This window comes from Coptis chinensis, chromosome 3 (assembly GCF_015680905.1).
Source record: "Coptis chinensis isolate HL-2020 chromosome 3, ASM1568090v1, whole genome shotgun sequence".
Taxonomy (NCBI): domain Eukaryota; kingdom Viridiplantae; phylum Streptophyta; class Magnoliopsida; order Ranunculales; family Ranunculaceae; genus Coptis; species Coptis chinensis.
In genome coordinates this window covers 120,090,134-120,113,801 of record NC_141458.1, presented here as the reverse complement: position 1 = coordinate 120,113,801, position 23,668 = coordinate 120,090,134, and the positions used below count along the sequence as shown (strand labels likewise).

Here is a 23,668-nt window from a genome sequence, read left to right as displayed (position 1 = left end):
CATCCCCTTCCCTCTCTTTTGTCTTCTTAGTTTTAATTAAGTTCACTTAATAATAGCAAAATAAGCAACGTACTGTCGCATGTTTTTTCATTTCCAATACTTTACAATTTTTCTGGCGTTGCTATGCAGCATACAATTTATTAATTTTCATTTTAATATTTTTCTTAATCTTAGGCAACGTACTGTCACGTGTTTTTTCATTTCCATTACTTTACAATTTTTCTGGCACTGTTATGCAACGTACAATTTATTTTTTTTCATTTTAATATTTTTTCTTAATCTTAGGCAATTGGGTGTTGTTGTGGGGGGTCATTTTTGCTGCAATGTTTGTCAAGCTTAGTTTGCTTCCCACCCAGTTAAAAATCTCCACGTGACAATAATTACGGACCACAAAACTCATCCCGTTTCTCCTCCCCAAAAAGTTGACTTTGTGAATTCTTAGCAGTGTACTATTGGGGGCCCACTACTAGTGCTACTACTATTATTACTGTACTGTTCTTGCAAAAATAGACAAAACTAAAACAATCCGGAGTAAGGCAAAATAAATAAAGACAGTTAAACAAAATATGTTTTTAGTTTTTAATTTTTTATCAGTTGAATGAATTAGTAGAGATACAGAACGTAGAAAATTTTGGAGGAAAATTGTGAGTGGGGCGATTTCATTTTGTATTGTTGGAACAGTAAAAAATATCGCGATATATTGTGAAATATCACGATAAATATTGAGATTTAAATCAAAGATACATAAATATTGCGATAAGTTTAGAGATATATATAAAATCAAATATTTATTTATGATATTTTAATATATATTGCGATATTTGACGATATTTTGTTTAGATAATAATTTTATTTAATATTTACCATTATATTTTAAATAAATATAAATGATATATCGTGATATATCAATAAATATCTACAATATTTACGATATTTTAGATATTTTAGATATATCTACGATATTTGCATATCAAACAATGTAAAATATCTCCAAAGAGAGGGATATATCCACGATACATATCAAGAAATTGAGTATCGATAAACACCCATATCCTGATATTTTATACTATGGTTGGAACTAGGGGTGTCAACAGTCCGGTTCTGGTCCGGTTCTTAGTGTTGTAAGAACCAAGAACCATTTAATTTTACAGTTTCTTCGGTTATGGTTCAGGTTCTTTACGGTTATTAAAATTGTGGAACCATATCCGTAACCATTGGTTCCTAGTGGGTATTCCCGGTTTCGGTTCTTCATTTCGGTTTACCATCTTTTCATTTGAGTTTGATATGAAAAATGAAAAGATGGTAAACCGAAATGAAATACCGAATGAAAAATGAAATACCGAATGAAATGAAATGAAATACCGGATGAAAAATGAAAAGATGGTAAACCGAAATGAAGAACCGAAATGAAGAACCGAAACCGGGAATACCCACTAGGAACCAATGGTTAGGGATATGGTTCCACAATTTTAATAACCGTAAAGAACCTGAACCATAACCGAAGAAATTTGGTTCTTACAACACTAAGAAACGGACTGAACCGGACTGCTGACACCCCTAGTTCCAACCATGATAAGATAAAATATCGGGATATTTTATCGATACTCAATTTCTTGATATGTATCGTGGATATATCCCTCTCTTTGGAGATATTTTACATTGTTTGATATGCAAATATCGTAGATATATCTAAAATATCTAAAATATCGTAAATATTGTAGATATTTATTGATATATCACGATATATCATTTATATTTATTTAAAATATAATGGTAAATATTAAATAAAATTATTATCTAAACAAAATATCATCAAATATCGCAATATATATTAAAATATCATAAATATCGCCCGATATTTGCAGTTGTATATATCTCTAAACTTATCGCAATATTTATGTATCTTTGATTTAAATCTCAATCAATTTTATCGTGATATTTCACAATATATCGCGATATTTTTACTGTTCCAACAATACAAAATGAAATCGCCCACTCACAATTTTCCTCCAAAATTTTCTACGCTCAGATCTCTACTAATTCATTCAACCGATAAAAATTAAAAACTAAAAACATATTTTGTTTAACTGTTTTATTTATTTTGCCTTACTCCGATTGTTTTAGTTTTGTCTATTTTTTGCAAATAACAGTACAATGTAATAATAGTAGTTTCAGTGGGCCCCCAATAGTACACTACTAAGAATTCACAAAGTCAACTTTTTTTGGGAGGAGAAACGGGATGAGTTTTGTGGTCCGTAATTATTGTCACGTGGAGATTTTTAACTGGGTGGGAAGCAAACTAAGCTTGGCAAACATTGCAGCAAAAATGACCCCGTTGTTGTGGCTGTCGGAGTTAGAACATGTGTCAGTCAATATCTGACATGGCAAAAAAAACGTGAAATTAGACACATAACCAAAAAAAAAAATGGAAGAATTGGGAGAAAGGAACAATATTTGAGAGAAATTTAGAGAGAAGTCGGTGAAATTTGAGAAAATTTTGATCTTCATACAAATATACAAATTGAGAATCTAATATGTCCGTTGGAACTTGGAAATTTCAATTTGAATCTGTAACGGGAAAATAGCGATATTTCAATTGATCCTATGACATTGAGTGGCATGTGCCTTTTTTTTTTGTTTAATTTCACACTTTTTTTGCCACGTTAGACATTGACTGACACATGTTCTAACTCCGGCAGCCACATCAGCACCCAATTGCCTTAGATTGAGAAAAAGTATCAAAATGATAAAAAAAAAACCAAATTGTACAATGCATAGCAGTGTCAGAAAAATTGCAAAGTAATGGAAACGAAAAAAATGTGATAGTACGTTGGTTATTTTGCCTATTAAGTCAACTCATAAAACATAGGCTGGCAGCATAATACATTCCCTCTCCACGTATATGCATGGCTAAGAAAAAAGAGTCGAGCTTTCTAGTTTGGCTCCTAAATATCTATCTTAATTCTCGATTGTGTTCTAATGTGAGCCAAAACTGAATACAACTTAAGGCTTGCGCTCGTCTAGGACTCCAAGAGACTACGAGCCTAATGCACCGTATTGAATCACACTGGGCGTAGCTCAAAAATTATCTCTACAAATGTTTAATCTAGCCGAACTATTTACTTGGCACAAGACCATCGGACCAAAAAAAAAATAGAATTCAGATGCAAAATTAAGTATGATCCAGACTTATTAATTTGTCGTACATCTTGCAATATGAGGTGAGCCTAAACAAATTTGCTGAATCGCCAAATCAAGCCAGAATATGCTGAAGCACGACTTAAGTAAGGCCGGCTCTGAAGTTTGGGGTGGCCCTATGCAAGCCTCCTCAAAATGGGCCCTTTTTCTTAGGAAACAAAAAACAAATGTAACTTACCGTAATTTTGTTTTACTAAAGGACTTTCATCAGTTTTGCTTATGAACCAAATGGGCTTTTAATTTGTTTGTACTAAGACTCGAACCTTGGTTTATTGGAAAATGAAATGGCTCTAAGACCACCTGAGCCACTAATAAAATTGAGAAAATGTATGTATTAAGTAAATTATATAATATTTTCAACTTAAATATTGACCCACTAGTCGAACCGGTGATCCAGTGATCCAGTTTCTTTGCCGGGTCAGTGTCTAGGATGGGTCTAATAACTATGGCCTAACCAGACTTAAAAAATAATAATAATATGGAAATGGGTAGTGGGTATGTAGCCCATTGGGGGACCTAAATATGAATAATAAGTTGGAGCCCTAGACGGTGGCCTATGTAGCCTACCCCTTAGAACCGGCCCTGGACTTAAATACCATTATACCAACAATAAGCTTTTCATGAATACCTAACATGGATACGATCCTCCTCCTTGGAGCCTGCCCCATAACCGTTTACTGAATACATTCCAGTTTGAATTTGTATTTAAAGGTGTATTAAAAACACGAAATAATGAAGATTGGTAATAATTTGCATATTATACTGATGATATATAATAGGATTTCTTTTATTCATCAGCTTTTTTTCCCCAATTTTTGCAACTAGTGAAATTGACAGAAATCACTAACACATTTGACAAACTTGTGATTCTCATTAATTGTGAAAGAATGAATTACAAGTTGTATGGGCTCAAGGCTGGATGTGGTCTTAGGAGACGATCCAAAGTGAGGTCTTTTTTTCTAAGCTCATTGACAAGTTGACTAAAATGTAATATCAAAATAAACCAAACCAAACTAAAATGGCAACAACAATTAACAAGTCAATAAGTCATGTTACAATTTAGCTAAAAACAAAATGTTACAACATACCCTAATTAACAAATCATTTTTTTTTTTTTTTCAAAGAAGTGGAAATTTTTTATTAATAATATAATGATAACGAGTTTTACAAATAATTAAGACAAGCGTGCAACAAGTTGCGCCGCAAATCCTTTGTGAATAACAAATTCTATCATTCTAAATGCAAACTCGTTAGAACCAACAGTCATTACGTTACTGTCCATAACTTTCTACAACCTCTTAAGAAGCTCAACAGATTGTTGTGCCAAGAAACTGAAAATGTCGAAACTAAACGAAATAAAACAATGTTGGTTAGCCTTACAAGCATCCTCGTATTTCTCAATCTTCTTTGTCGCTACTCTATTAGCTGCTTCTCTCACCTCAAAGACTCCATTCCCAAGCCCTACCAATAGAGATGCTCTAGTTACATAACACATACATGTTTCCCTTCAGACCAACTGTAGATCAATACTTCCGTAGGCGAAATGTCGATCTACCCTCATTCGGATCAGTGAGAGAAATTGACATGAGCCTCCTTCTTTACTTGTACCCCACCCCTCCAAAATCCATCGCATAAAATGTCTCTGACATGATCATGTCGATATTTGAAACCTAAAAAATGTCTACAATGTACTGCATGGTCCCCGAAAGCATCCAATCTACTCTTTTTGCAAACAAGGCATATACCGCCGTTAGAGTACAAATGAATCTAAGATGGTACCGGAAAATAGAACGGTATTCTACTGGCGACATACGCTGTCCAAGTCCCTCCATCAGAATAGCAAGTAGAAAATAATTTGCGTGTTCTGACTGCAAACATCCAATGACTGTTTTTTGACAAGCAGATAACTCAAACTCCCTCTCAAGACCAGCAAACATCTTACCGTAGAACGCTTCTGCCAAAACTTTTTATGGTTTTGAGGGGATGGTAGCATTCACAACCAGAGAATTGAGGTCAAAATTGAGTAGACAAAGACTCAATGCACTGCTAGCAACATCAAGAATCTCATCCAAAGACACTGGACCACAAATCCTAAGAATGTGGTTTTGAAGCTTAGAAGTTTGACAACGGGAGGCCACAAAAGCAAAAGTAGAGACATCAATGACACAATAAATACCTAACCCACCAAGACGTAATGGGAGTGTCGATAAATATCACTGCAAATCACCGAAGCCAGAACCATCAGAAACCACAAAACCCGAAGAATATTACTGAGATGCCGATCAAAAGTCTTAGCTTCCACTCTGAAAAATGATGGTGGATAAGTACGAATCGTGAAGACCAACTTAGAGAGCCCAACACAAGCTCGTAAGAGTGCTAACTCACACTGTGGATCTTCCAATACAGCTAAACGGTCCATCAAAGTCATAGTCTTTTCAACACGCTTGCGAGCAAGGCACATGACAAAGAATGAATCAGTGTTGACTGCACCTCCAAACAACCTGAACCCCTGACAAAGGGGGAAACAAATGGTGGGTCAGTACGCTTGTATGTCATGTTACTATCTTCTATCTTGTGTAGAAAATTAAGAGTATCGACTAACCATTGTTTTTCCCCCTTTGCCAAGGTGACATCAGTTTTAGAGTAAATGTCTACTCCAAAGTTTACCTCTCACCATGTGCTAGTGATTAGAATCCAATCGGCTAGATGTTTGACTTTTTCTAATACCACTAACACTTGCCAATGCACTTGATTGTTATTAAATGACTTCACTGCAACAATGGAATCCGACTCCACCTATATATGATATATTCCATCCTAGTTCCACTGCCTTGCTAATGCCCTCCACAATCGCTACGCTCTCGACTGTGAAGTTTGTAGCAATGCCTAATCCTCCAATGTATACTCCGATAACGTTGTCATTGCTATCTCTGAGTAAAGTTCCTCATCCCGAGTTGCCTAGGTTTCCCCTTGAGCAACCATCTGCATTAACCTTTATCATATTTTGGGGAGGTGGAAACCAGTAGCATTCGAAGATTTGAGGTGGTCTTCTTAGTTTAGCCGGCAACTTCCATGAGTGCAACACTTCCAAGTCATGACTAGAGTTGAACATATGATTTTTTTATCTATGGTATGCTCTACGAACTGCTATCCGTACCTGGAACATGATGGTGTTGATGATGGACGTCTTGTTGTTATATAAGACCCCATTTCTATTTTTCGAAATAGCCACTAGACAGGAGATAGTTGTTGCCTTCCATAAGTCCCGTAACAATAGGCTCTTGGATTTGCATTTAGAAAACATAGTTTCTTTGTTTGTAATACTGGTTTGATGTTGCATGTGATTTGCAATTAGCTGCCAACCACATCTCTGCGCTAGGCTACAGTTGAAGAGGATATGATCTTGAGTTTCTTCTTTTGTGGTGCAAATGCACCATCTAGATGCCAATTGCATGGTTTTACCCCTTAACTTGTCATTAGTATGCATAACTCCATGTAAAATCTTCCAACCAGTTCGTAACGTCCTCGGAAGAACCTCAACAGTCCAAAGAAATCTCGTCCATGGTAGCACTGTCGCTCGGTCTCTAATGGCTTCATAGGCAGAACCTACCGAGAAGAAACCAGTAGTTGTTTCAAGCCATACTCTACTATCTTCTCAAGACAAATTAGGACTTTGTATTTGTGCTATATCCACCCCTATGTTGGTAAGAATCTGCCTTAATTAGCACTAATATTAATTAGCACTAATATTAGATACCAATTTGTGAGAATGTGAGTTTAAGATGATAAATGGTTGGGGATGAGAGAGAGAGAGAGAGAGAGAGAGTTGGTAAATATGTCTTTAATTAATTTGAGAATAAGTGGGAAAATGTGGAGATTTTGCATTAAACGTAGGATTTTCTATTTTCATTTATTCTTTCCAATTAAGTGATCTAACTAGATGATGAGACTCCCACAAAAAATGAGACTACTACATGTTTGTAGCCATTAGATTTGTAATATAGTTTTGAGATGCAAATGTTGTAGTGGACTATTGGATATTATTTCTTTTAAACCAATTCAATTCTTGAAATTGAGTGTGATGGGGAGAATGGGAGAAAACAAATAATAGACGACATTATCCTTTTTTGTTGTTTTTTTTTTTTTTTTTGCTTTAAAAAAAATGATAATATCAACCATGTGCAAGGAGAAATAATGAAATTTTGAGGCCTTAGGCGGCCGCCTAAGTCACCCTAATGGAAGAACCAACACTGGCTGTATTTATATACAATTATTGAAAGTTTGAAACAGAATAACTAATTCCTAACTGCCTAACAACCTTGACTCAGACCATAACCAACTCTGACTTTATTGTTACATATAAGTTTCTAGAACGTACAAGCTTCGATCTATAATATTAACATTACTAACTAATATGTCTAATAACATTAACCTTGTTTCACTATCGTATATCAATTCTTTATACACGCTTGTTTTTAGGGTTAACACTAGCTAGGGTGAATTTACAATATATTGTAATAGTTCTAATGAGGGTGCTTAAGTACCACATTTATTTTATATATTTTGGAAGTGTCAATTGTAAAAGAACAAGCGTGCTAATAGCATCCCGTATGGTATGTCCACTTTATCTGTGTACCTTATCACTGTGATTACATTTTTTTTTTTTTCGCTACAACTCACTGTGATTACATAATGTATGAGAGCATATTTAATGGCGAGACCTCTTGAATACCAAACACCAAATTCTTGAAAATTTGATAAAAAACATCTTTAGTAGTGAGACCAAATAAAAAAAAACATAAAAAAAAAAAACACCAAACGAAACATTGGGATCCCATTTGGTGTTTGGTTTAATGTTGTATCAAACGTACGACGCGGTGTTCAATAAGCCACACGGTTTTTCAAACACCACGTGAGTCTGTGGGCTGTTATGGGCTTCTTTGGTGCGGTTTTCAGAAAGCAACGTGGGCTTCAAAACAGCGTGGGCTTTGGGCTAAACTGTACGACACGGTGTTTCAAACACCGCATAGGCTTTGGGCTAAATTGTGGGCTTTCTGGCGCGGTGTTTTAAAAGCTGTGTTGACTATTCTAGCGCGGTTTATTCAAAGCAGTGTAGTTTGGTGTCGAATTTTTTATGTCTGGACTAAAATTATTTGGTGTTTGTTTGGTCAAAAATTTGGTATTTTTCAGGTCTCACCATTAAAGATGGTCTGATGCACTCAAAACCAAATTCTTATAAATTTTAATTAGTTTATATAGTGTATTGTTAAGCAACATACAGGCTATGTAAACAATGACTTTCTCAGGCAGTCTTTCCTCAAATTGAAGTAACCATTAATAATAGACACCGTTTGCTTTCTGCCAATAGCTTGACTACTTGTTTAATTCGTTCAATGACGTATGAATTACTCGTGCATTTCTATACAAATTTTTTCCCTTTTGCTGTTGTTTCGTTATGAGGAAACAAATTTGTTCTTTGAGCTGTTGTCTAGAAGCGGGACAACTTAAGGAAATCGAGAGTTTAGACATGTGCAGAGCTTATGATTAATTACGCGTACTATCTGACTATGAATTAGTTTATAATGTTTTATTATCCAAATCTTACAACTAATGAGGGATGTATGACAGCATTCCAGCAAATTGTGCGTCCTAAGTTTGACATTTTTTAGTATAACCGTTTTACGAAATGGCTTTTCAACATGGGGTTGGGATGTCCATTGTAACGTTTTCGAGACTGCATTCAATTATTTTCCCCCCAAATTTACCTAATGTCTTTTGAACAAAGGGGTTGGCCACTTGGCCGGGATGACTGTAAATGTGACATAAGTGAGTTATTAACGTTTTAATGTCGATTTTTAAAGAAGATTTGATTGCCTAAATATTGTTAAAAATGAACTCAAATATTTTAATCTTTGATTTGAGGGTGTTGCAAATTATTTCTTAGTGGGTCCTGTGATCGATGAAGAATTATTAGTTTCCTATAGGCCTACCATAACCATATGGATAGATCAAATGGTTTTTCGTTTCAGAAATGGATCCTCATCATTGACAAATGGATCTCACAATTCAATTATTGCCTGCTTTTCATTTGAGAAGTTAATTATGAATACATATACACATGTGATTAATATATAAAAACGATTGAAAAGCACATTCGTACCATTTACATGGCACCAGTGACTGACGACAAGTTGGAGTAGCTTTGGTGAGTGTGTGACATACACCAGTCGAAAACGATGACTTGTGTGCGGTGTGCCAATGCAGTCATGAGAAATGATTCATGTTGGCCATTGTAAGGAAAGGAGGATTCATGAGTCATGACTGGGTTTTTTTTTCGATAACCAAATGAGTCATGACTATGTAACATATAATCAATAATACAAATTTCACCACATTGACGTACGTATGATGTAATCAACTAACAAGATACTGGAGGTTAAAATCTAATGTTTACAGAGAAGCAAACTTTGCTGCAGACGCAAAGGATCACATCCAAAGGTGTATCGCTCTGGTGCAATCAGCAATCAACTCTCGGCCTGAGTTTCTTAGAGCTGTAGAATGTCCTCATAAAACCTATTTCAGGTTTGCTTGAACTGTTCTAAGAGTTTGTTGTAAAGGGATCTTCCCTACTCTGTAACATTCTTTCTCCACATCAGTACAAATATACGCTACCTGTGTGCAAAAAAAATAATAATATGTAATCAACAAAAAACTGTTTGGCTTGCAACTTGCAATCTATATTATTGTCCAGAACTGATATGCATGGATTTGCAAGTTGGCAATGATGTTAGCTGCAAGTCTCATCTCTAATAACCAAATGCGTGCATCTGCATGCTGTCCCCGTAAGTACCAAATTCAGCATGTATTGACAGTTTTACACGCTGCATACAGACATATATTATAGTATTATAAATATTAATTGTGAATTGTGATAGTCTCAATTTTTTTATGGAGATGAGTCAAAGATCGAGTCTCTTACGCAGTCTGCCGTGGTAAACTGAGACCAGTAGATTTGAGTCCGCCCACTGGACTAACTTCATATTTGCAAAAAAGGAAAAACAAAAAGATTTGAGTACACATTCACAGAAGTAAATAGAACTGACTCCATGAGACCATGACGTTTAGATTTTATTAAGGTTTGATTTTTTTATCTTACGACAATAATACAAGATTCCTAGAGTTCTTTACACTTTATTGTTTGCACAAGCAAATAATTTCGTAAACATTTTACAACGCGACTAGCAGATGATGATGCAATATTAACCTATGAATGTGTTGACGTTGTTCATGTAGTTGTTGTTGTTCACAATCTAAAAATCTAAAATCACTTCGAAACATAATGTTGAGTAGCGACTGGCGAGTACTACTGTACTGTATACTTGATTTAATCTTTTAAGGTACTAATTATGTCCAGCAGACAAATATGCACTGCATTTGCAACAGCATTGCCAAACTGAGGATCTATTGATTCCTTTCTTCACTCGATATAAATAATTCAATTTGGGAGCCCTAAAATTTGTCTCAGTTGACAATTAGTCCTATTGGAGTACATATATAATGTTATAGAATCATTTTTTTTGTTGTATATGCGTCCGATAACTCTTTTTGTTGATTCCTTGAGATAATTAATATTTTCAGTAGTTGAAACTGATGCTTCGGCAAGATATCAAAGGCAAAAAATTTGATTGACGTTGCCAAAATGACGAAAGCATATGGCCACAAACATGTGATATTCTCCGCATAAAATTGAAACATCAATTTCACCTACTGAAAATTTCAAATTCCTATTTGAAAGTACAATGAACATAAAGTTAACTGTTGAGGGAGCAAGACAAGATTATTTGAGTTTAGGAGAACTGGAGAACTGCATTGTTAGCTGATTGGGTTAACCGCCAGTTGACTATGCAAAATCTTCCGAAGCGTTTGTTTAGATGCAGACTGTGTTCCTCTATCCTTATAGCACTTCCTATCGGAAAAAAAAAAATTGCATTGTAAACAATGTATATAAAATCAAATTCCCTGTATAAAAATTTTATATCAAACAGAACCAAAAACAGAACCACAAAATGGTTTTGAGCCTCTGTCTCTATTTCTATCCCTATCTCTATCTCTCACTCTCACTCTCACTGTCTCTTCTGTTTTTCTGTGTGTAAAACACTAAACAATTACAGCTACCACTCCTTTACAAAATATAAAAAATTGTGGGAAAAAAAACAGTTAAACTGGTAGCTGATCAAGTTTACTATCAACTAATGCACTCTTAAAATCCTTAATTTCATCCTTCAATGTCTCTTCATCTTCTTCACTATCTTCAACAAGAACAGTTCCAGTTAATTCTTTAGCTCTTTGTGCTTCAAGAACCCAATCCGTTCTACTTAGAACAAGCAGCATTAACACCACACATGAACCTTGTGCAGCTAACATGCCAAACCATAGGCCTCTAAAGTCAAAACCAGCAAAGAAAGCCAAGACCACAGCAACTGGCATTCCAACAAGATAAAATGAACCCAAGTTGATATTAGCACCAATTTTCGGCCTAGCTGTTCCTCTTAGCACACCACAACCCGTTGTTTGTGGACAGTTTCCAAGCTCGCAAAGTCCGATTATCGGCAAAACAAGTGATGTCAATGTGATAATCTCACTGTCTTGAGTGAACATACTAGCCCACCCTTTTCTTACCAACACAGCAAAAATGAGAGCTGAAAATCCAAAAACAAAGCTACAGCAAAGGCCTATAACTGCTGCAAACTTCGCTTTCGATGGTTGGTTTGCGCCCAATTCATTACCAACTCTTGTAGATACACTGAAGCTCAGAGAAGATGGGAAAATGTAGATCAAAGCAGTGGTTTGTATCAAAACTCCCATTGAAGCAACAGTTGCTCTGGGATTAATCAGCAAACCACAAAGCAAAATCATAATTTCATACCACCACCATTCGAGACAGACCGAAATGCAGCTTGGAATGGCTAAGTTCAATAGTGACTTCCACCCTTTTACGCAATCTGTTGTTAAACCTCCCCATGTCTTCTTATAAACACCAGAGACGTAAATATAAATAATCAAAGAACCAACAAGGTTGAAATTAGTCCAAACACCACTTAAAGCAACACCTTTGATTCCAAGATTCAACACCGAGACAAGAAAATAGTTTATAGGAATGTGAAGAAGGATTGAAAGAGTAGCACAATATGTCAATGGCAGTGTTATAGACTGCGTGCGGAGATAAATCCTTATCGGGTGGAGAAAAGATTGCGCAAGAAGGTCAGGAAGACAATACAGAATGTAGGATTGTGCTTCTTGAGCTATGTCGTCGTCTTGGCGGCAAATGATCAAAATTCTCTTCATATTCATCCATAACAGAGCTATGGGAAGAGATACACAAAGTAACAGTAGTATAGTTCTCTGCAAAGCTAGGCCAAGAAGAGTATGTTTCTTAGCACCAAAAGCTTGACCACAAATAGGTTCCATACCCATAGCAAGACCAGATAGAATTGAGTAGCCAGTGATGTTAGCGAAACCAAGAGCGAGTGCCCCGCCTGCTAAAGAAAGCTCGCCAAGGTGGCCTAAGAAGAGCATTGAGATCATAGAACGAGAATATAGTAAAAGACCAGTGAGGATCATGGGAAGTGCTATGTTAGCAATGGATTTGACTTCAGTAATGGCGATTAAGAGATGTGTTTTACTTGGTTTTTGAGGTTGGTGCTGTGTTGTAGGAGTTTTGGGGATCAAAGGGGTGAACATGTTGGGCTCTGAGTCTTTAATTGAAGGAAGTAGATGTGGTTGGTCTGAATTGCATTTACAGGAGGAGACAGGAGAAGAAGTTAGCCTACACATGGTTGTGAAAGATAGCAAGCAAAGAACAAAGAAAGACAGATAGACAAGAGAGAGAAACAGAGAAGGGTTTGGAGGTGTGGAAAAGGGTGGTAAGAGTGAGGTTTTAAAAGGGTATGTGAACAATTTATCTAAAAAAAGAAAGAGCGCATGGACGGCCTCTAAGGTTTAACAGAGATATGCCCAACTTTTCAATGGTTGAACTGACATTCCACCATTTGGAATATTAGACTGTCTTATAGGAACACGACACAGCTCCCGCCTGCAGTAACAAGTCAATAGCCATTAATACTAACTTCCCTTTTTTTTCGTCTTACTGATTATTTGGCATGGGAGGGGCATTATAATTTTCAGTAATATAAGTGTTGACAATTCTACCTACACAGTATTGTGGAATTGTTACCATATTTTGATAAAAGCATTCCTCGTGCTTAACTCCATTTGGTGAGAAGGTTTCTCGATCACTAATCAGTAAGCACAGCATGGCTAATCAAGATTCTGAATTGCAGGCTGTTGCATGCAATATATGCAAAACCTTAAAGTAACCACCACACATCCTAAACTACAATTTATTTTTGCGGGGGAGGGGGAATCTTTAAAATAGAAATATAACAACTTTTCAGTATATATGCTTATTTTAACAATTACTAAAACAAACTTTATTTAAATATTACCTAACGATATAAATTGTTTGGATTCCATTAAGACGGCTAATTTTAGAGGATCAATATGAGAAACAGATCGGGTTAATGTGGTTGTCCGACCAGTGGTAGTCACTACATAATGTGAAACCAACTAACCAACTGTATGCAAATACAACTTTTTTAGATGTTATATTAGACGTTTTCTGTTCTATACTTCTATTCCCTTAGAGAAATTTGGAAGTTTATAGATGGAACCATATGAGAATGAATCCAAGTGCACGCTAGAGAACCCCCTACCCCTGCTGTTGTGTAGTGATTTATTGAAGCAACGGATTACATAAAAAAACACAACAAAAAATGGTGTGTTATATTGACCGTCCGGCCTATATAACAGATTCTTCATGTCCACAAACATGAATACAAACGAAAACTTTGAAAAGTGTTGGTGGGAGAGATAAGAAGCAATACAACAACTACTTAACTACCAAAGCAACGTTATGTTTGTTGTTTGTGTAAAGGGGTAATAATTATACTCACCAATTAGACTCACTTCACATGTGTATATCATGTTCGATGTCTTTTAGAGTAAACAATATCATTGGAACTTAGTTGGCCGTGAATCAATCACATAAAGTATCCTCCAATTGGATTTATGCTGTAGCACAAACATACCAAATTCCATATTATACAACAAAGTTTTGTGTTGTATTGAAATGGGGTGGGTTATCGTTTTTGTTATTGGATTGAACTTGTCAGTTTCTACAACTGGTATACCGCGGAGCGGTGAGAACGAGCGGAGAAGAGAGGCAACGAGTTGTAGAGAAGATGAAAGTGAGACAGAATCATAGAAACTACCAAATTAAATTAGACTGAAAATTAAAATAAAGGAGATGAGAGAGAGAGAGAAAGAACAAGGGGTTTTCTAATTTGGCAGAGAGAAATTGAGGAGGGAGAAGAAGGAAAGAGAGGAAGAGGAGAGGGAAAAAAAAGGAGGGGCAGACACACATGAAAACAGGAGGACAATGTTTTGCACTTTTGCACCCTCCAGGAGAATTCGCTATTCGGATAATAGTCATGTCTGTATGGGCGGTTTTTCTTTTTGTCCTTTCCATGCAAGTAATTTGTTAGGCGGATATGTTGTAAATAGGGAACTTCTATGGATTATCAGGGTATGATACTATCATTAGAGTTCTCTCACTTTCTACGTAATTTGGTATCACAAAATCTCTTACATTCTCTTGGCTGGTTCAGCTCGTGCATAAACGGAACTCGAGAAAGTCGTGCTTATTAGTAGGGAATCATTTATCGTCAAGGTTTTCTCATCGAAACTCATTGTCTACAAAACTTCTTATTTACTCTAATGGGAGAAAAAAATGCCTAAAAGACTAAAAGACGTCAATGGTTTTGCACGTCTTCCATTTGGTTTTTGTTTAGAGTATTATTACTGTATAAATCAGATTTTTGAGTAACTAATACTTTTGATAACCCTAACGGCATAACTCGAGATCCAGCAAAATATCACCTATATCTCCTACAAGTAGGATTTAATCCTATTGACAAAATATAAACATCTATTCTTAATCATAAGGTAAGACCCGTCGATCCAAGAGCAGAAAACAAGAGACATTAAACCACACACACACAAAGTCCATTAATCAAGAAAACACTGAAATCCATATGATGTAATCCTTCAAAAAATTAACAAGATAAGGAAGCTTACTTTCGATCCTTGCTTAGACGCTAACCCTCTAATGGAGATTTCGAACTCTAATGGAGATTTCGAAAGTCGTTTGTAGTGATCAAAAGAATGTAAATGAATAAATCGATAAAAAAAACCGGAAAAATAAATGGAAATTAACTCTATGAGTAGAAAGTGTATTGAAGGAACTTATTTGAAGATATAAGTTACCCTGCCAAGCAAACAAAAGATAGAAGTTATACTAACTTATGCAATTAAGATGATCGGATTATGGTAGTAATGATGTAGGATGCAAGATTAAGGTAACAGTCTAGAAGAACTAATAGTGTTTTCTTCCAAAGATTAATTATAGTCCATTTTAAGAGTTACTTGCCATAACTTAATATATACTACGTACGTACCGAGCTGTTCAACTAGGTTTTTTTAATTAAGCGGTAAAAACGTTTTCCTGTTTTTAAAAATAAATAAATAAATAAAAGATAATTTTACCACTTTCTTAGAAAACAATTATGGTCGAGGTATGGCTTTGCAAAAAAATGCAAACCAGAGACAAAAGTAATTTCTGGTTTCACCAATGCCAAATGGGGCCTTATTAAGCTTCTCAAATTTTGGTAATAAGCAAAAATTTAGCAACCCAAATCAGGGGGGGGGGAACATAAGTGGCGAACAGATTACAGATGTAGTTGGACGCTTGTCTGCCTGGACAAGTCTGTAATGCAAACACCCTTCCATAGGTCCATGTATGGTGTTACATATCACTCCTACAATTAGAAGATTTTTAGTATTGGCTGTAACCGGCCGCGCGTATTGAACAGGAAATTCCAATATTACGTTCATCACTTTTACAATTAAACATTAAGAGCTGAAACTGTAAAGAACCCAGTACTTAAAAACAAGATTAAGTAACAACTAGTTGAATTTTTACCCTCATAAAGTCCTGAATCAAATAAATTAAGAGCATTTCCAATGCAAGTCACTCATATTCACCTCCACGTAGGTTCAATTTCTCTTCTTTTATATTGTTTTGGTGAAAAACAATGTGAGGTTGTCCAATGTAAAAGTGACTATTATTCCGGTAAAACCTTTTCGGGATATTTGATTCGCAAAAGAGTTCGAATATTTAAAAATCAAAAAAAAAAAAAAAAAAAATAAAAGTGTATTTATTCTCCGGACGGGATATTTGATTCCGCCCCCTATAAAAAAAAAAAAAAAAAAACAAAAAAAATTAAAAAAACACACGAGACGGAATAAAACATTCCGTCCGAAGTTCCCAACTCAACTACTATCTCAGTCGCAAGTTTCACTCTCATTTTAACTTAGTGAATGAGTCAACCCCATAGTCACTTTTGCATTGAGCAAGAATTTTTTAACATTTGGAGGTGAAAATTCTCAATTTTCCCTCATATTAACTTGCATTTGGAATGCTCTAAAAGAAACGTACTTTTTTGTATTTGGTTTTCTAATTTGGACCATGTATCAATGATGGTTGTCCACACTCCACAATTCCACAAACGTAGATATTTCTTTCTTTTTCTTTTTCGTTTACACGGAATTGAAGGAGAACAGCAGTGCGTATCAAGAGACTTTTAGAGATTTCCCTAAGCTCCATTTAATTCTTTCTTTTTCTTTTTCGTTTACACGGAATTGAAGGAGAACAGCAGTGTGTATCAAGAGACTTTTAGAGATTTCCCTAAGCTCCATTTAACACGGCGATGACACGATACTCCAATTGATGATTATAAAGGAATTGAATCCGAGTGATTAGTCTTGGATCAACAGTAATGACTGATTGAAGCAATTTTGTCTCGATAGGTCGAGACAAATTGACCTCAAAAAGTGTTTGAATTGAAAAATCACGCGGAGAATGTGTTCATAAAAGTGCTACACTGGAGCCATTTTCCATGCTAGAGACTTCATGTTAATCATTTACTTGACTCAACTGATTGGGCGGTCGCAGATCACTTAAACTTTTTTTTTTGGTCAAGCTTCCAAATTGATAGGGTGTTAAGTGGAATTATGAGGTCAAACAAAGACATGTTTGTTCCCTGTGGACGTGTCGATCGTTAATCTAATGACATGGTCAAGATTTACATAAGGATTATTAGTCGTGCTAAATACACAAATCACATTTGGATTTTGATTGCCGCCTCAATCCACCATTAAGTTATCAAAAAGAAAATATGAACATGAATCCTCTGGTTGTTTTGAAAGTGTTGTTGGTGATGTTTATTATAAGCTAGTGTTATGGAACTTTGCTTTAAATCCATATCATGTACACTAATCCAATAGAGGATAGGGATTAAATTTGTTTGATTTTCCAAAAGAAACAAGAAAAGAAGAAATAAATAAAAAAAGAAAGGCAGACCAGCACTCACCGCCGCCACCGGACCTAGATTTTCGCACTTGGATGCTACCAATTTTGCTTGTTCGTAAAAGTTAAAACAGGTTTTCTTTCGTGTGAAAGTGTGAAACCAAAAGATTCTCCTCCACCCCTTTATAGTGTGATCAATATGTACACACAACAGAATCCAATTAGTCCATCCAATTGACCGGATAATCCCCACGTGTTGACGTCAAACTGACGTATAACGATCGTCCTTGATTAGCTGCAAAGGATAATCAAGTACACGGAATCCAAAACGTGTCATTCGGTGAGTCAACGAGAACACGTTGATCGAGGTAATTGGATGATGCTGAAGGGCCCGTTGATTTGACAGAGTACGTTGGATATAGTTTGTGGGACCCGGTTTAGTTGTGTCTGGTTCCATGGAGCAAGTTGCAACTGTGTCTGCTCTCTGGTAACAGCTTCCAGCTTTGGTTGAAAACCGGGTGACCAGTCTTAATCGACTCCTGATTTTGGACTGGGGGGCTTATCTAAAAGCAATTCTTAGGTCTGGGCCTGGGCCTCCACTTATCTAAGTAAAGTAGTAAACCTTTTCTTTTCAAGTGCCCAAGTCGATTCCTGCATTCCTGATTTCTACTAAATTTTAGTGCTAAATATTTTGGTTTATCGTAAGGATCTTGAATGTTAAGACTTTCGTCATGGGTTCATCACTACTCCTCATCTTGCGCCTTGTATTATTCTAAAGTTTTCAAGAAAAAAACGTGAAAATAACTTTTTTTTGTTGAAGGGTCAAGAACTCTAGATCTTGGAAACTCTATGATTAGATAATGATGTTCAAAATTGTAGAAATCTTTCTAGAATTGTTGAAGCTTTGATATTCAACTTGTTGAAATTTCACAAAACGTAGGTCATTACAGCACTTTTACTTTCTGTCTTGGTTGAAATCACCTAAAAAAGTTGTCTCATAAAGTCAGTGACAGTAGTCTCAGTCCCGATATCCTCCTGGCTCAAAATGTCTTGATAACTTTCAGTTTGTGGCATGTGAATCCACCATCGTGTTACTCATTTAGTCTCTTTTTGTATTTTCATTGCACAGAAGACTCTATCAGTCACTGTGGGCTTAATTGGCCACGCTGTTTTCCTGTTTTTTGGTTCTCGTGCCGGCCCCTTTATGTGCTTCCTTAAACTGCAAATTGGGCCTACGGACACTTATCCAACTTGAAGTTCCTCACTTGGGCTTGAATTCAATTTTGGACTACATTTGGATCTAATTGGGCCTAACAGATAAATAACTTTGACCAAAATAAAACACATAAAACCCGATCCAAATAAAATAAAATTGGGCCATACGGACGAGTCATGGATGGCGAAGATGCCTAATCAAATGATCATACAATCCATCTAACAAACTTTGAAACTCAAAACACAAAATCGAAAAACGACTAAAAAGGTATCGAATTTTACAAGTTTTGAAGGGACTAAATTTTTTTTTTAGTTAAATTGGGGACCAAACTTTTTAATTTTTGTAACGTAGGACTAGTTACACATTTAATCTAAATTTCTCATACGATATTTTACAATTCACAAATTACATACATTATTTGATTATTATATATTTTTTTATCAAAGTATATCCATACTACAATCTTATGACCATATAAATTAATTCAAATTGTGAAATGTGGAAAATTTAGATATCATGTTACACATGTCTCTATATTACAAAAATTAAAAAATTTGGTCTCCAATTTAAAGGAAAAAAAATTTAGTCTCCATAAATTCCGATATCCTATTTAATCGTTTTTCGAACACAAAATGGTACATGTAAAACTGCATCAACCAAATTGAGATTGAATTTAATAACGTTTAAGCCACATCGTAGCCTTATCCAATCTACTCCACACGCAGTTACGCACGCTAAACAACTGAAAAGTAACAAGAAAAAAGGGATGTGGTATTCGATGCAAGTGAGAAAAACAATGGCACACTTTCCCATAAACTAATAACAGAACACACGATATCGTATACAAAGTAGACTTCTTCTTCGTTTCACAAAACACAAACACAGCGAGAAAGAGAACAAAAAATATTTCTTCATCCTCTCTCTGTTTTCAGGTATGTTACATCTTTAGCTTTTATTTTATTATTATATTGTTTGACTCATATTTGTTATAATAATAATTAATATTTAATATTTGATTTGATCTATCTGTTCTGCTTATTATTTTGTTTGTTGTGTTCTATTTGTATTGTATGGTTATTGATTGGCTTTTTATTTTCTTCAGATTGTTTTATTTTAGCTTAATAAAATCTATAAGCAATTCAAAGGTGTAATCTTTTTCCTATCTCGTAGTTACAACATTTTACCACTAAACCATTGGACCTTCAATTTCAAAATAATCACTAGCGAGGTTGGGCGTTGGAAAGACTTGTTATTGTTATAGGAATTGAAAAGACACCCATGTTATAGGTACCAGCTGCAATAGTTTATTTTCACCAATGTAAATGTGAATATTCAAAACAGTTATCTGAAGCTGTGGCTTGTTTTGTTTGTATAAGGTTAAAACTAGAGCAAGTGTTAACAATGGCATTAAACATTCATTGTTTTACAGTGGCACCGTCGTCCCTGCAAAAGTTTTGCTCATGTATTCTTGCAGACTCTCATGGAGTTGAATAGTTACAGTTCTAAACTGTTTTAGTTGTTAATATGTTATGCAATGTTCTGGGTTGTAACTTGTCTTATTGGTCTATGCATTCAGGATAAGAAAAGAAATGAGTACGTTGGACGCAACCAGAGCTGAGCTTGGTCTTTTAGTCTTGTATTTGAACAAAGCAGAAGCCAGGGATAAGGTATGCAGGGCCATACAGTATGGTTCAAAATTCATAAGCAATGGAGAGGCTGGCACTGCTCAAAATGTTGACAAATCAACTAGTTTGGCACGAAAAGTCTTCCGTCTTTTTAAGGTCGGATGTTCTATTTCTTAACTCACTCCTTGAGATTCACCATTAGTTCTTTGTTTTGTTTCATTGTTGGGTGCTTTCTGATATACTTCTTATTGTGTCAGTATACTTTAACAATCTTACAAATTTAAGCATCTAATTCTTCATGGATGTTATGACTTATGCGCATGTACTAGTTTTTCACACAATTTGTTTATCTTGTAGAAAGTGAAAGAAGGAAAAAGAGGAAGAATCGTGAATCAAATACTCATTCTTCCACTCTTATTTCTTTTGTTGTGTTTATTAATCGTCTATTGGACTTGCAGTTTGTCAATGACTTACATGCTCTTATCAGCCCGACTCCTCAAGGAACTCCTCTTCCAATCGTTTTACTTGGAAAGGTACAAGTTCAGTAGTTGCAATGAAACTGCTTCTGAAATTCATTATAATTTCTTTGTCTTTCTTAAACATCGTTTTGTTTTAATTACTTTTCAGTCCAAGAATGCGTTACTGTCGACATTTTTATTTTTGGACCAAATTGTGTGGCTGGGAAGAACAGGAATTTATAAGGTACTATTTTATTTTCCTTATTTAATTTACTGTTGATGGATTTCCACCAGAAACACTATGATAATATGATCTGAATCGATCTGTTATGTAGAACAAAGAACGTGCTGAGTTACTTGGCAGGATTTCTCTTTTTTGTTGGATGGGCTCCTCGATTTGCACCACTTTGGTAGAGGTTTGTGGTGCTGTTTTTTCCAGCTTCATTAGAAAGTTGTAGAATGGGTTGATCCATGGTCTATTATTTCATAAATTAATAAAATGATTTTTTGCTCTCTTTTTTATCAAGCTTGCGGAACTTGGAAGGCTGTCAGGATCAATTAAGAAGTTAGAAAAGGATATTAAGAGCAGTGATAAGTATCAAGTATGTTAAGACAGCAGTTTCAACTTGTTTTAAGAGCCACTATCTCCATTGAATTTGAATATTGATTTTGCTGTTTGTTGATGCAGAATGAGCAATATTGTGAGAAGCTCAAAAAATCAAATGATAGGACATTGGCTCTTGTAAAAGCATCCATAGATATAGTTGTTGCGGCAGGTCTGCTTCAGCTGGCACCTAAGAAAGTCACTCCCCGTGTAACAGGAGGCTTTGGATTTGTTAGCTCACTCATCTCTTGTTATCAGGTGCTTCAGGATTCTGTAGACTAATACTGAAATGATCATGTTTTTATCTAAAGCAAGGAATGGTAGTTCTATGGGTTGTTATTTTGGCTGATGAACTTTGTTTTGTGGTTTCTGTTTGGCTATGCAGTTGCTTCCTTCCCATCCAAAGAGCAAGACCCCATGATAGACGAATAAACGAATGGCTCCAGAAGCTTCCATTCGAACAGAATAAGTCTTCAGTTTGGTAGATGTACGTGTTATTATGCTTTTGAGCAACTGGATTAACAGTGCAAAACACTTGAAGGCTATTCATCATTCATTGCCTTCTATTTATAATAACGTACATCACTTATTAAACCTGCCAACTTGTAAGATTAATGGTTCCAATCGCTTATGCAGAAAGCTGCAGGCTTAGCACAGTTCAATTTTTTAGAGTATTACGAAGCTAAATTATTTTGTTGTCATCAGCTATTATGCATGAGTACATTTATGTGTATGGTGGAGAAGGAAGCACTGGAGCAGCGCTCAGATACTACTGTGTTCTTTGCATTTTGATGGTTTGTTCTGGTCATGATCTCGAGAACAAGCCATCAAGGGCACCTAATGTATATACATCATTTAACAAGGAGAAAATCATTGGTTTCCCTAGACCAAATAAAAGGGTGGTCAGAAGTTAAACCAAAAGCGGAGTGATGTCCCAGATAGGTGGTTAAAGCTTGCATTGTTATTGATATTTCATATCCCGTGTAAGTAATTTGTTTTGAAGTAGTGCACAATTTGAGAGACTTGCATTGTTATAAGCTGGAGTTCGACTGGCGTTTGAGCACAATTAGGAGTATAAAACTATAAACTTGACAGTCTGTACCCTAATCCTGATATTATCAGAACTCATACTAGTGTGGTGCTCAGGAACGGAGAAAAAAGTGTATATTCTTTTGTACAAATTCATTTTACTAGCCACTCTTGTAGTTCGTACCTCATACTCATCAATAGGATGTCCTGCATATCAGCATATGATCGGAAACGTCCACCCAAACCCAACCACTAGCAAGAGCATTCACATCTTATGCGAGAAGTAATGTCTCGTATCATGGCGCGAAGTTATGTCTCCTATCATTTTATATCGCAAGAAAAAAGGGAACAAAGATCTATGGCTCAGCCATCTTGCTAATGACCAAAGCAAAATTTCATTTAATTTTCTTTCAGACTTGCTAACTATTGTTGTAGGCAATTTTGATTACTTTCGTTGTGCGTCCACTGACTTTCACCCCCTAACATCCTCGGCTCACATCTAACTCTAGCCCATAAGGGATCACCATACAATTGTAACCATTAGGGCTAAGGGTGGAATTCGAGCTAAACAAGCCGAGCTTTACCATGCTCAAGCTCAGCTCGCTAATTACACGAGCTTTAAATTGAGCTCGAGCTCGGCTCATATAGTTAAACGAGTGAGCTCGAGCGAGCCCAAAGCCCCTTCGAGAGCCCTCGGTTTATTTTACACTATAAATATGTTATTTGAACTAAACGAGTAGAGCTTCATCAAGCTCATTTGTTACATGAAGCTTTTATTTGAGCTCGAGCTCGACTCATATAAAAGCGAAGCGAGCTCGAGCCGAATTAAACAAGCCAAGCCCAAGCCGAAGCTCGAGCCCTCGGCTCAAATTCCACCCTTAATTAGGGCATCACCAATTTAATATCTCCAAATTTAACGGACTTTAGCAAAAATTGTTTCCAACGCCCCTAAATGGGCCTCCAATTTAACTATCCCGGATATTTGTCTTCATTTCTAATTGTTTATAAAGAACCTGAAGCCCAAAACTTTGCACATGAATTATTCACTTTTAA

The 23,668-nt window shown here is 35.8% G+C and overlaps 2 protein-coding genes across 2 annotated transcripts; one reads left to right on the top strand and one right to left on the bottom strand.

Annotated features, from left to right (window-relative positions):
- Positions 1-11,203: 11,203 nt before the first annotated feature.
- On the bottom strand, positions 11,204-14,783 carry LOC147513746 (MATE efflux family protein). Its single transcript, XM_086596979.1, has 2 exons — positions 14,211-14,783; positions 11,204-13,291 (listed from the first exon to the last, which is right to left on the bottom strand). The coding sequence occupies exon 2, from the start codon at positions 13,030-13,032 to the stop codon at positions 11,416-11,418; it is 1,617 nt and encodes a 538-aa protein (XP_086453105.1). The 5' UTR covers positions 13,033-13,291; positions 14,211-14,783; the 3' UTR covers positions 11,204-11,415.
- Positions 14,784-19,536: 4,753 nt separating this feature from the next.
- LOC147513745 (peroxisomal membrane protein 11C) lies at positions 19,537-22,287 on the top strand. Its single transcript, XM_086596980.1, has 8 exons — positions 19,537-19,831; positions 20,476-20,680; positions 20,983-21,057; positions 21,152-21,226; positions 21,318-21,398; positions 21,510-21,584; positions 21,671-21,844; positions 21,972-22,287. Exons 2-8 carry the CDS (start codon positions 20,489-20,491, stop codon positions 22,005-22,007), a joined length of 708 nt encoding a protein of 235 aa, XP_086453106.1. The 5' UTR covers positions 19,537-19,831; positions 20,476-20,488; the 3' UTR covers positions 22,008-22,287.
- Positions 22,288-23,668: the final 1,381 nt, after the last annotated feature.

Coding starts and splice junctions, on each gene's coding strand:
- LOC147513745 (XM_086596980.1), top strand. CDS start 20,489: ATGAGTACGTTGGACGCAACCAGAGCTGAGCTTGGTCTTTTAGTCTTG. Junction 21,227..21,317: donor GAAGAACAGGAATTTATAAG/GTACTATTTTAT, acceptor TCTGTTATGTAG/AACAAAGAACGTGCTGAGTT. Junction 21,399..21,509: donor TTTGCACCACTTTGGTAGAG/GTTTGTGGTGCT, acceptor TTTTTTATCAAG/CTTGCGGAACTTGGAAGGCT.
- LOC147513746 (XM_086596979.1), bottom strand. CDS start 13,032: ATGTGTAGGCTAACTTCTTCTCCTGTCTCCTCCTGTAAATGCAATTCA.